This window comes from Cercospora beticola, chromosome 3 (genome assembly GCF_033473495.1).
Source record: "Cercospora beticola chromosome 3, complete sequence".
In the NCBI taxonomy this organism is placed as follows: domain Eukaryota; kingdom Fungi; phylum Ascomycota; class Dothideomycetes; order Mycosphaerellales; family Mycosphaerellaceae; genus Cercospora; species Cercospora beticola.
The window spans coordinates 3,273,692-3,285,961 of record NC_088937.1 but is presented as its reverse complement, the minus strand read 5'-3'; the positions used below and the strand labels follow the sequence as shown (position 1 = coordinate 3,285,961).

At 55.5% G+C, this 12,270-nt stretch overlaps 4 protein-coding genes across 4 annotated transcripts; 3 read left to right on the top strand and 1 right to left on the bottom strand.

Annotated features, from left to right (window-relative positions):
• Positions 1 to 517: 517 nt before the first annotated feature.
• RHO25_005272 (uncharacterized protein) lies at positions 518 to 1,715 on the top strand (the record flags this gene model as incomplete). The annotated part of the gene is made up of 3 exons (XM_023596179.2): positions 518 to 974; positions 1,072 to 1,494; positions 1,549 to 1,715. The coding sequence occupies 3 exons, from the start codon at positions 518 to 520 to the stop codon at positions 1,713 to 1,715; spliced, it is 1,047 nt and encodes a 348-aa protein (XP_023457795.1).
• Positions 1,716 to 2,717: 1,002 nt separating this feature from the next.
• On the bottom strand, positions 2,718 to 3,606 carry RHO25_005271 (uncharacterized protein; the record flags this gene model as incomplete). The annotated part of the gene is made up of 3 exons (XM_023596178.1): positions 2,718 to 2,815; positions 2,878 to 3,450; positions 3,504 to 3,606. 3 exons carry the CDS (start codon positions 3,604 to 3,606, stop codon positions 2,718 to 2,720), a joined length of 774 nt encoding a protein of 257 aa, XP_023457796.1.
• A 1,515-nt stretch (positions 3,607 to 5,121) lies between these two features.
• On the top strand, positions 5,122 to 9,936 carry RHO25_005270 (uncharacterized protein; the record flags this gene model as incomplete). Its single annotated transcript, XM_023596177.2, has 4 exons — positions 5,122 to 5,195; positions 5,325 to 5,715; positions 5,776 to 9,574; positions 9,629 to 9,936. The coding sequence occupies 4 exons, from the start codon at positions 5,122 to 5,124 to the stop codon at positions 9,934 to 9,936; spliced, it is 4,572 nt and encodes a 1,523-aa protein (XP_023457707.1).
• Positions 9,937 to 10,494: 558 nt separating this feature from the next.
• RHO25_005269 (uncharacterized protein) lies at positions 10,495 to 11,135 on the top strand (the record flags this gene model as incomplete). The annotated part of the gene is made up of 3 exons (XM_023596176.2): positions 10,495 to 10,605; positions 10,716 to 10,829; positions 10,899 to 11,135. 3 exons carry the CDS (start codon positions 10,495 to 10,497, stop codon positions 11,133 to 11,135), a joined length of 462 nt encoding a protein of 153 aa, XP_023457794.1.
• Positions 11,136 to 12,270: the final 1,135 nt, after the last annotated feature.

The window sequence follows — 12,270 nt, the reverse complement described above, 5'->3', positions numbered from 1 at the left end:
GTCACATCCAACGGCCGCCTGGCGCGCACGCCAGCTCCAGGGGCCTGGATGTCAACAAGCGAGCCTGTTGGCCCATCCTGCAGCGTGCGCACGCGGTGCGGCGAAGATGGAACAAAAGGGCCAGCGTCCCCTCGTCCGCGCAGCGAAATGCGGAGGAGCGTTGCATGTCGCATCCGCCCTGCCCCCCGCCGTTCTGCGCAAATGTCGGCCTGAGAGATTTGCGTGAGCGGGCGGTGCCATGTTGCTGCACGCTGCTGCAGGAGAGACGAGACGAGACGAAGGACACGAAACGACCCCGACGGGCCGAGCCTGCCTCTTCCGGAAGGCTGCATGGGCAAGCACGGCGGCGCGCTCGGTGCTCACTCCACACGGTCTCACCACCAGTCACCTCTCTGTGCATGTGCTCGCAGACGACGCGGCACGTCATACCACCACGCGGTATCCCCAGCAGTAAGGCCTATATCTTTTCCTAGCACTCACCTCTTGCCGCCTGCACACGTGGCACCGTAAAAGCATCATGCCGCCCGACCTGAACACCCTCCCGACTTCGAGGCCGCCTTCCGGGCCCGGATCACCAATTGCAGCTCGCCCACGCAGAATCTCCATCAGCACGCAGGAAGCTGCTCGACCAAGCCCGCCGTCTCCACGATCGCCATCTCTTTCTTCGCTGCAAGCTGCAGCCACAATCAACGCAGGACTACATAGATCGCCCTCTCGTGCCTCGCCGAGCGTCGAACGCCGCAGATCGTCCCTCATGAACAATCTACTGCTCAACGATCCGGCTGTGCCTGGCCCAGGAGAACTCCAGCAGAACCACGCCGGTCAAGGGAGCAATGCCGGCAGTCCGCGACTTGGGAGAAGGTCTTTTGTGTTGCACACTGCAGATCCACATCACCACAGACAACCCAGTCTGGGAGAATTGCATCAAGAGCTTGAGAATGAACAGGAAGCTCAGGTCAATCGATTGCTGCATAGTGAGTGTCCCTCTGAAGAGTTGCTCCTGGACAATCAACAGTGCCCGACCGAGAGAAATGCGTGAAACACATGCTTACATTCCACTAACTTCTACAGTGATTAGAATTCAGCAAGATCAGCTAGCTGCCATCCACAGGCAACAGTCGCAAGCAACAGAGGTCTCTCCCTCGTCTGCCGAGCACACTCGATTCCCCACACCGCCCTCCGGCCTGGCAGCGCCAACGAGCACAGCAGTCACTGAAGCATCGAGCCCCGCACAGTCTCACGCGACCCCGGCACATCCAACGCAACAACATTTCAACCGCCCACACTCGCTCTCTCGTAGATCCTCGGCCTTGATCTCCACCCCAGGCAGCCGAGGAACCTCACCAGCTCTGCGACCTCAGTCTAGTAATCTCGGGCCTTTGACGGAAGACTTCTTGCTGGGAGGGACAAGAGACGAGACGGCATTCTATCAGGCTGAGACGCAGAACTTGACAAGAGAAAACCAAATGCTGAAGTTGAGAATCAGGGAGCTCGGTAGGTTGATTGCAAATATCGCAGAGGAACCGTCCATGCTGATAAACTTCACAGAACATCAAATTGCAGCCCTGGGTGGCACGGGCGCTGGTGGGCAGAATCATGCTCATCAACACTCACCACTGGCCAGCCCACCAGCGACTTCCGTTCCGCAGCACACTCCGGCGGCTGTGATTGCCGCAAGTGCAGATGGAGGTGCAGAGCCGATAGCCAAGGAGTGAGCCACTCGGCTACCACGCATTCTTTCTGAATTGATGACTTCACGTTGGCGAGGCGTTGGGGAACTTTGGCTGGGCTGTTATCGAACAAAATGGAGTTGGAGCATCGGAGTTCAAGATTTCCAGGGTCTCGAAACATAGAGGCACGGATTTTAGGTTGTCTCCACCACCCATTCTTCTACGCAACCTGTATGTTTGCAAACATGACTTACGCCTATGTATGAATATCAAACGCCATAACGATGACGAAGTTTCGAAGTTGATGGTTGTGCAAATCATCCACATAATCATCTACTCTATTTTACTTCCGGCGATCCACGTGGTGGACGGCACTGATCAACTGGGCCGCACCGTCGCCGCTTGTGCTAAACAGTTTTCTGGTACAGAATTACGCCGACTTTGGGCAACAATGAAAATGCGCTGCGGCCACTCAAATTGATTGAGTCAGTGACAGTGCACGTTTGTTTCGCGCATGAAGTTGTGAGGTGAGGTGGAGAACTTGTGTCGATCTTTGTGGTTGTTGGTGCCCAACGGAGGGTTGAGGGTCTTCGCCGAGGCAGGTCGCTGTGCTGACAACGAGCGATTTGTTGATGAGGGTTAAAGTCTTAAATGCGACTGCTTGCAGCGTGAGAGCATAGAGGGCAGATTGCGGTTGTGCGAAATACATGTACAGTAACTAGCTGCTTCTTTATGTGCCAAGACTTGCTTTCCAGCACTGATACAGACACAGCAGTGCAGCCTCTCGGATACCGCAAAACACAATGCCTCAGATGCGTCAAAGCTCATGTAACTGACAAACCGAAAAGTCATTAGACGTTATGCAGTTCTGAAGGACCTTATAGACATCCCATGCCCATGCCCATATTCATTCCCATATCCATACCCATTCCCGTCGGCATAAATATTGGCGCGCCTGGAAGTCTAAACATTGCTGTGTTCATCTTAAATGTGTTCTTGGGATGATCTAGCTCAACAGACAGCACACGGTCAGCACATTCTTAAAAGCTACCACCCCCAAGTCTTCTTCCAACTCTTATCTGGTAGTCGACCGAAGGTGAAGTCGAAGGGTAAGTCGACCTGCCAGCCATATCTCATGGGATGAGCTTGGAGGCGGCGTTCAGCAAATGCAGGTAGAGGGAGCCTCTAACGGAACAATAAAGCTTACCTTTATTCTTGCCTTTCCTTGTCCCCTTCTTCGATGCACGGTGGAAGTACACGAGCGGATCGTCTTCGTCTGGATCGGGACCCCAGAGGCCGCTGCTACTGTCGTCGTCATCGTAGTCGCCATCGGAAGAACTAAAGACGCTGCTGCCGGCGTAGGATGGCGTTGGAAACGACATACTGCCGAAATCAGGTGTGCCGCCCATTCCAGGTGGTAGTCCGCCCATTGGTAGTCCACCCATTGGAGGTGCCATAGGGCCTCCAAAACCGGGTCCGCCTCCACCCATCATGCCAGGTGGAAACATGCCCGCTCCTGGTGGGCCCATTGTAGGACCGGGCATGAATGGCGGTGGAGGTGGTAGAGGCGGCATTCCTCCGGGACTTGGCCCGGGGAAGCCAGGACCCATCATGGGTGGTGGTTGCATCGCCCAAGGGCTGGGGACGACGGGATCGTGAGGATAGGGATATTGCCCAGCGCCGAACGGAGAGTTCGATGCCCCGTGAGCGGCCATGCTGGGATATAAGCGGTTCATCATGTGCATGGGCGGTCTTGAGCCACTCGGGAAGAAGGCACTGCCTGTGACTCGTTAGTGTCGTAGCTGAAAGGATTATGGATTTGACTGCGTGTACCAAGGCCCATATTTCTTCTGCCTAGTGTTGGCATGTGAGTCTGGTCGAATAGCATGGCGGCCATGTAAGGCTTGATGTTCGACGGATGATTTGGTATGGCCATGCTGAGGCAAGCCAGATTTGAGAGCCGATCAGAAGTTTTCGCCTAATTTATCAGCCTTCGATGCACTAAAGGTGGATGTTGGAGTCGAAAGCGAAACGCGGAGGCTGTGGGTGTATGGGCGAACTCAGAACGCATGAGAGCGGCCCGTGGAGTATATGACAGCAGTTTTCTGATCATTGCTGGATGTTTTCGCGATCATCGGTGAGCTCGAGCTGCTTGTCAAACGGTCGCCGCATCGCAGATTGGACATCTTGGTTCGTGTAGCTTATCCATGAATTCACTTGACCCATAACGCGGGATGGACAGCACCAGCTTGCTCAAAAGGTGCTACAGGGCCGGCTCGATGATTTTTGGCGAATGGAATATGAAGAAGCCGTCGAGCTCTACCATGGAACATCGGAAGCTGCAAGTACTTGTTGATCTAGATGCCGTGGGATGTTTGCTTAGGTCAAGATGTGATGTGTCGTACGCACGGGGGGGTTTCATGTTACGCATTGCGTGGGAGTTCAAGCAATTCCATCTTTTATCAAGCAAATTGTAATGCTAGCCGGCGCAGCATGACCTTCTTGCCATTGCTCCAAGGCGACTTCTTCCAGATGCCTGGAAGTTGGGCTGTCTCCGATTTCTGGACATCTCAAGCATCTCAAATAGAGCGACGCATGCACGAATACTCACCGCTGTGCCGTTCACACGGGTTCTGGAGCCGGGAGTCACGACTCTAGGAACGTCGTGTTCAGCAGAAGTCAACAGAGCAACCTGGAGCGTGGCACTATCACTGATCTGCGCCACGTTCTATCGGCAGCACCCGTCATGCCTCAGGCGCGGCCGAAGGCTTGAGTGTGCCCGCCTTGGCCGAGGTAGAATAAACGAGGTGAGACAAGGCGAAAGAGTGCCATTTGGTCATCAGCGGTGGGAATTTGGGCGAAGAGTAGCATTCGCAGGTGCTGTCGCATATGGTGGCTTCCTTTGTGAAAGGTGTCAGGAGGGTTGGTGGTGGTACTGGTTTGACAGCTGGGCTAGGGCCATAGCTCTCTGAGCACGCGTTCGGACGTGTCTTCGCGCGATTGTGGCGGCTTCTGCGCGAGATGGAGGCGTATCGAGGCGAGTAGAAGGTGAAGGAGAGGAGAGAGTATGATGGTAGTAGCCGAGAACATGTTGCTGGCAGAGCATCAACGTAGAAAATGGTTTTCTGCTGAATGATGCAGGAACGTCACGGCAGGCACTAGCGACAAGGCTGGGAGCGCAGGAGTACCCGTGCAGGCCCAATTTGGCAGTGTCGCTTCTTGCATTTGCACACACCTCGCACGCGACCCTCACGACCACTTCGTCCAAAGAGTCCACGCACCATACGCCACCACCTCCGCTTGCATCGACACCGCCTACGATTCACGACCGCTACCTTCAGCTCGCTCCATCCTTTCAGCTCACTCCAACATCTCTCGTGGACATTCTTGCATCGAGCGACGAATTTGGCATCTCGCGTAAAGCACTGCTCATCGACATTTACACCTTCAAATGGCGCCGCCGTCTTCTTTCGCATCAGCCGCGGCTGGCAATTCCTCCTCCACACGTGACTCCGCCAGCGACAGGTACGCAGTCCCCAGACGGGCGGGAGGAAGAGTGCCACAGCAGATGCGCCGGCGCGTGCTCTCTCCAACCACCACGATGCGCCAAACACTGCCAACAAGGCCCACGTACTGACATATACAAATGCACAGACTACCGAGAACGAACGGCGCGACGCAGACCTTCCGGCGACCTTCAGGCGCTACCAATGGCCCCAACTCGAATCAGAACCCGGCCGCAGTCCGAACAGCGCCATATGTCCCTCCCTTCCGCACCAACGGCACTACACCGAGCACGAAATATACCAAGGAAGAAATGCTCGGCATATACGAGGTGTTGCAGTCCAAGCAGGGCGCGTTAACTGACGGGCTGGCTACGCATCTGGTCGGTGGCTGGCAGCCCGACATCACAAACGGTGCCGCAGCGGGGTGGGGTAGAGGCGACAACCACCGCGACACACTACCCGGTCCAGATCTTGCGTGGGACAGAGAGGGCACGAGCGAACCTTTGGGACTGGTCGAGATGGACGACGAAGAGCGAGAGGTGTGTAGACGAGCATTGCGTGTGGGGGAAATAACGTCACATACTAACCAGGGCAAACAGCTCTTCAAGACCTCCGTCAATAACCCCATCAAACCCACGAGTAAAGACGGCCAACAAACGAACGGTGCAACAGGACGAAAGATTAGTATCTCGACTGGTGCAACCACTCCCGGCGGCTTTGGACCTATGTCGCCAAGCGTTGCGAGAGCGGCAGGCCGTCGTAGAGAGACGAGCGAGTCATATCCCTTCCCGCAAAATGTATCTTCTCCTGGCGGCTTCACTGAGCATCGAGCACCTTCGCCTCCCTCGGCGTTGACGCGGCGTAGGACCGAACAGAATTTGAACAAAGCTGAGGACAAGGATGCTGACGATAAACCTGCCGCCTCCCAATACGGCTCGGTCAGACGTAACCCGATCGCGCCGCACTCTGCTGGACTCAATGGCCCCTCTTCCCCTTCTCCCTGGTCCACTGGTCCTGGCCCACAAGGCGCGGGCCTCGCTCCGATGGGCTCCTTTGGCAGTTTTGGCGTGAGTAGTAGTACTGCTCAGCAAGCTGCGCCAGGAAGCAAGGGTGGAGCGGGTCTGGGCGGAAGGTCTGAGAGCAGGTTCAAGAATCTTTTGAGCAAAGATGGAGGCGAAGATGGAGGCGCGAAAAGTGTGGAGCCGAAACCTAGCATTCCCGGTCTGGGCAGAGTCGTCGAAAATGAGTCGTGGCGCGCGGCAAATCGAGGCGAGCACGCAGACGACAGTCAAGAACAGAACGATGATGACTTGCCCACTGGCAGCGCTGCGCTCGCGGCCGATGAAGACATCAGTGATTCTCAGCCTAGACAAGGGTACCAGGGCTTCGGCACCCCCAGCCGCCAAGCCGCACATGGCGATTTCGGATTCGGAGCGTTTGGCATGACTACTGACAATACGCACGGCTTCGGTCAAAACTACGCTGGATCTCGAGACGGATTCCAGCAGACCCCTGCGCATCAGCGTATGGGTCTGCAGCAAGCTAGCGGACACGAACCAATGAGTCCCACTGATACGAACCCTTACAAGTCCCCCGAACAACATGGCGCAGATCGCCCTGGCGAGAATAACGAGGGGGATAATAGCGATGTGCCCAATACACATCTACCTGGACTGGGCCATTTTGGAGCAGATCCAACGCAGCAGCACTCGCAACCACCACTTGGCGGTTTGGGCGGCCTAGGACCATTGCCAAACCTCGGCCGTCCGCTGACTCAGGGACCCGCAAGTGACAGGAGTCAGACTTCCAGTACAGGACCGCAGCGTGGCTTCTCTGGTGGGTTTGGTGGGCTTGGCCAATTGGGAGGACTTCCAGGCGCATCGGCATGGCCCGCTTCGCAAGGCGGGCTTGGTACGCCTGGGAGGCACAACGCAGCGATGAACGCCTTCGGACCAGGCATTTTCGCAAACTCCTTGGGTGATATGGGTTCGCCAGGTCTAGCGGGTCTCGGTGGGTTTGGCGCGCAAGGGGGCTTCGGTGGCGGCAGAATGGCCAGCATGTTCCCGCCTCAGATGCAAGATCAAATGCGTCATAACGATGGTCACCATGATCGGGATGGCAGTCACGACCGAACAGCGCAGTTCACCGGGCTTGGTGACTTTGGGCGATCCTCAGAGAGTCCATTCGCAAATCAAGGCTTCAACGATGGCCAGCCAGGCAAATTGCAGCATGATACTGCGGACCTACATCACCAACAAAGCCAGCATCAATTGCACGATCAAGCGCAGCAGCAGGGCCAGAATCAGCCGCCTGGTAGCTCTGCTTCAAACCAGCCACCCGCACCTCAACAACGCACAATGGTCATGCCTGATCGAATGCGCTGGATTTATCGCGATCCTCAGGGTCAGACGCAGGGTCCTTGGTCAGGTCTCGAGATGCATGACTGGTACAAGGCTGGCTTTTTCTCACCTGAGCTCCTCGTCAAGAAGTATGAAGATCAGGATTACGAGCCACTTGCGCAGCTTATACGGCGCATCGGCAATTCTCGTGAGCCTTTCCTGGTTCCTCAAATTGGCATTCCGCACGGCTCGGCAGCACAATCTGGTCCCAACGCATGGGCAGGAGCGATTGGCGGAGGTGCCGGTGGCAATCCGGCCACTGGCAGTGCGCAGCCGCCTTTCGCAAACAGCTTCCCAAGCTTCGGTACTACTCTCACTGCGGAGCAGCAGAATGCGCTTGAGCGCAGGAAGCAGGAGGAACAGTATCTCATGGCACGACAGAAGGAACATCTCGCGCAAGCTCAAATGTCAGTGCGTATGTCACACATGGGAGCTCAAGGCGCAGTCGGCCTCCCTGGTCAATTGCACCACCACAGCAGCGCTCATAGCTTGCAGTCTCAGCCAAGCTTCGGCAGCATCCAGAGCCCTGCAAACTACCAACCAAGTCCCAGTCAAGGACCAACGACTGGTGCTGCTGGCGGGGCTGGCTTCTTTGACAACACCTTCAACAGACCACAGGCGGCTGGCCTTGGTGCTGTAGGCGCGCCTTCACTTGGCCATATCAGAGAGGAAGAGATTCCAAATCTTCTCAACCGTATGAATGTCAATGACAATCGCCAACAGTCTGGCCAATTTGGTGCACCAGGACAACCGTTTACCGGTCAGCTGCAGCAACAGCCGAGGCAGCAAGCTGAGCAGCACGAGGGCAAGGTCCAGCAATTGATGCAGGATCGTGCGAAATTGCAACAGGAGCAGGCCGAGCATGATGCCAAAGATGAGGCAAACGAGATGGAGCAGGCTCAGGCCACACAAGAACGTCTTGAGCAATTCCAGCAACTGCAGGGCCAGGCACTTCAGCAGTCAGCTCAGCAAGCACAGGTGAATCAGGCCAAGGCTGCAGCTGCATCTGCTCAGTCCGATGAGGAGGATGCCGCTGAAATCGCGGAGCCCCAGGCGCCACAGGACCGCCAACAGGAGCCTCTCTCGCTCACAGAGCAAGTGCAAAAGGCAGCTTCTGCCAAACACTCCCCACAGCCACAGCAGCCTGGCCTGCCCCAGCCATTCCCACCCGCACCATCTCAGTCCCCACTTCCAGCTCCAGCTGCTCAGCGTGCCGGTAGGCAGAGCGTCGCCGATCAGCTGCAGACTGATTCGCGTGGTCTCTCACAAAGCCCATCAGTCGACACGCCCAGCGCCACCGTTGCGCCATGGGCAAAAGAACCCGCAGAGGCGCCCAAGGGACCATCCTTGCGCGAGATCCAGGAAGCTGAAGCGAGGCAGGCGGAGCAACAAGAGGCGCTCGCTTCTGCCGCCCGCCGTGCTGCTTTCCAGAAAGAGATGGAGGCGCAGGCGCAAGTCGCAGCTCCAGCTCTTGGCATCCCGACATCAGCTACTTGGGGCGCTCCTTCCCCCGCCACTCCAACTGGCGGCGCGCCCGCGGCGTGGGCGAAAACCGCTCAAAAGCCAAGCGGCGCAGCGGGTTCGAAGACACTCGCCCAAATTCAGAAGGAGGAGGAGTCCCGCAAGCGCAGGAATGCTGCTCAAGCTCAACAGCAAGCAGCCCTCGCGAACGCAATGTCCGGTGTCGCTGCGCCAGCTGGTGGAAAGAGTTACGCGAACCTAGCTGGAAAAGTGAATGCCCAACCTCCTCAAATCAGCACCGGCAACAGTGCCTGGACTACTGTCGGAGCTAGTGGCAAGGTCAAGACTCCAGCTCCTGTGACGCCGACGGCTCGCACTGTCAGTGCCGGCGTCGTGCCCACTGTACAGCCGCCTGCAGCATCTCGAAGACAGCCTGTTAGGAGCACGACTTCGGGAGCAGCCGCCATCAATGCCCAAGATGAGTTCAAGAAGTGGGCAACCAACGAGCTTCGTCCTGACCTTGCCAAGGGTATTAGTGGTAAGTCATGCATCCTTACACATTTCACTGCGAAATTTGCTAACTCGTGTACAGTTGAGGACTTCGTCTCTGGTCTCTTTAATCTGCCGCCAGACAACGAGATCATCACCGAAGCAGTCCACGCCGTGTCTAGCACAATCGACTCGCGCCACTTCGCTGAAGAATTCATTCGCCGCAAGCGCCTGGCCGACAAGGGACTTATCGACACTGCTATTCCCAAGAGCGCCAGTCCCGCTAATGGTGCTAGTGCTGGAGGCTGGAGCGAGGTCGCGAAGAAGTCAGGCAAGGAGACACCGAAGGAAGATCTCACTGGTAGTGGATTTGCTATCAAGCAGAGCAAGAAGCGAGGAGGTCGCAAGTAGGAGAACTCCTCCAGGCACTTCTGGTCTTGCAAAGTATTTGACGAATCAGCGGATTTGAGTAAGGCATGAATGTTGTGAGCGATGCTACGATGACATTGATTGGCCGCTTGAGGCATTACTTGAGCACAGCAGCGTTGTTTGTCGGCATTCGTTTTGAAGGATCAGTGGTGTTCTGTACAGCATCAGCATTTTGGAACTGTAAGATGTCCTCACTACTCAAAGCTTTGCACACCGATTCCAGGTTCATTTTTCACATGTCCATATCTCTCACAAGCCAAGCACGATTCCACGCTCCTGCAGTAGTACCAAACTTTATGGCTCCTCAAGCCCGATATGGCAGGAGATCTTCACCCCTCCCTTGCATGACGATTGTGGCCCATTCATGGTCTGGAAGCTTGGAAGATCAGCAAGTGGTAGCACGCAAGCTGACAGCACAGAGATAAATTAGTTCTCGCGTGTCCTCTTCTCTTCTCCGAATTCATCTTCTCATCGATCTGCGTCACTACCAACTTCGACACTTACATTTCCAGTACTGCGTTCACAACGGATAGATTCAATATGGCAGAACAGTGGGAACAGGCTTTCAAGGGCTTCGGCGAGAAGACCTATACCATTGCTCAGGCACTTCAGAATGCAAATGAGGGGGATGATTTGAGCGAGACCTTGAAGGTACGTCTGAATCCGACCCGGACAGTCCGAGAGACTACCATTTTGGAGAAGAGATAATGCGGGGAGTACAGAGCTTCCGAATGCTAACATGGTGGCTTTCTCACTTGCAGGAAATCAAGGAAGCCCACGACGAGCTTCTGAAGGAATCGAAGAAGCTGCCGACAGATGTTGTCGATGTCGACGATGAGTCTGCGCAGGCTGACCTGAAGAATGCCGCGAACGATGTCCGTTGTTCCTGTGCCGCTTTCCACGTCTTTCTTTCTTCGGTAAACTGACTCCCCTTGTAATAACAGGTCGTTATCGCCTCGAACAAACTCATCGCAGCCGCACAGGAGAAGGCAGATGTCTTCCGGCCCAACAAGGATCTTGGAAAGATTGTCAACAAGACCGTCTTGACGAACAGCTCTGTGCTCGATGCAGCGTACCCTCTGACCAACCCATATGCGCCGGAAATCCAGGGCCAGACGAAGAAGTGCCAGTCCGAGGCTGTGAGGGTTATGAAGCTTCTTGGAGAGCCAAAGGAGGAATAATGGTGTAGATATGAAGCAAGCTGAACATGCTTTTCAAAGCTGTGGATCAGGATAGAGAGATACAGAAGTAGAAAGACAACCCAAGCCTTGATCAACAATTCAAGTACCTTTCCAATGGTCGATACTGCACAGGCGATCCCGTGAATGATAATCCCGAGTCAGCGCTGGAGCAATAACGCCGTGGGCCCTTAAGGTCTTCCGTCTGTCATGATATCGATCACGGCTTCCAATAAATTGTACCTAGAGCATCAGACTGCAAGTAGCTGAGCGTTCAAGTGCTTGCCTGAGAGGCTCGGCAAGCCGGGAAAGCTAGTCCAGTGCGTGAGACGGAGCTGCGGGGTGTCTGTTCATCACCGACTATGTCTGTACGGTGTAAGAGTTTGCATGCAGTGTAAGATCATGTACACATAGCAAAGAAATCGCTGTCCTCTCCTTCCAATTCCCATGTCTATTCCCACCATTTTTGAATGCCAAGTGCTTATTCAGCACAGGCGCTAGGGTGCGCTAAGACGACACCACTCCTGCCACACCAACATCACTAACATCACCATCAGCAACTCGTCTCTAGGTCGGCGGCCTAGCTGTTGGCTGTTCCTGAACGGCTCTCAAAGTGCAGAAGCGCCTTCTCTTCCAGCAGCAGACTTGCCCACTTCGACGTGCTTCGAAAACGCCGAGCCTCCTCCCAGATTTACCAAGCCTGGAGTCCGTCTTGGACGGCACCGACATGCGAGCAAGACCCATAGACCGCGTGCACCGGCCAAGCACGTTATCTTGGATGCTGTCAAAGGAACGGCGTCGCGTGCGAGAAATGCAAAAAGATTTGCTCTCCATTGCGCGATGCTGAGCCAATGGCGCTGGGCGAGGTGCCACCTACGCCAGATTGATGAGCTTAAGTTGACATCCAGCTGCCTCTAAGAGGCATGCTCACCGTCTGGGGTCTTGTCTCGAGGTGCTTTAGCGAATCCCAAGCATAGTGCTCTGGGTTGGCCCTCGGACTTGGTACCACGCGCGTGCGCAAGACTTATCATTGCCACTGTTCTTCGACGCTCTTGAGTTCTGGGCTGATAGATCCTTCGCCTGAGGTCGCATTTCGGGTACGGCTAGGTGCGGTCTTTCGCAATTGCTCGTGATAAGT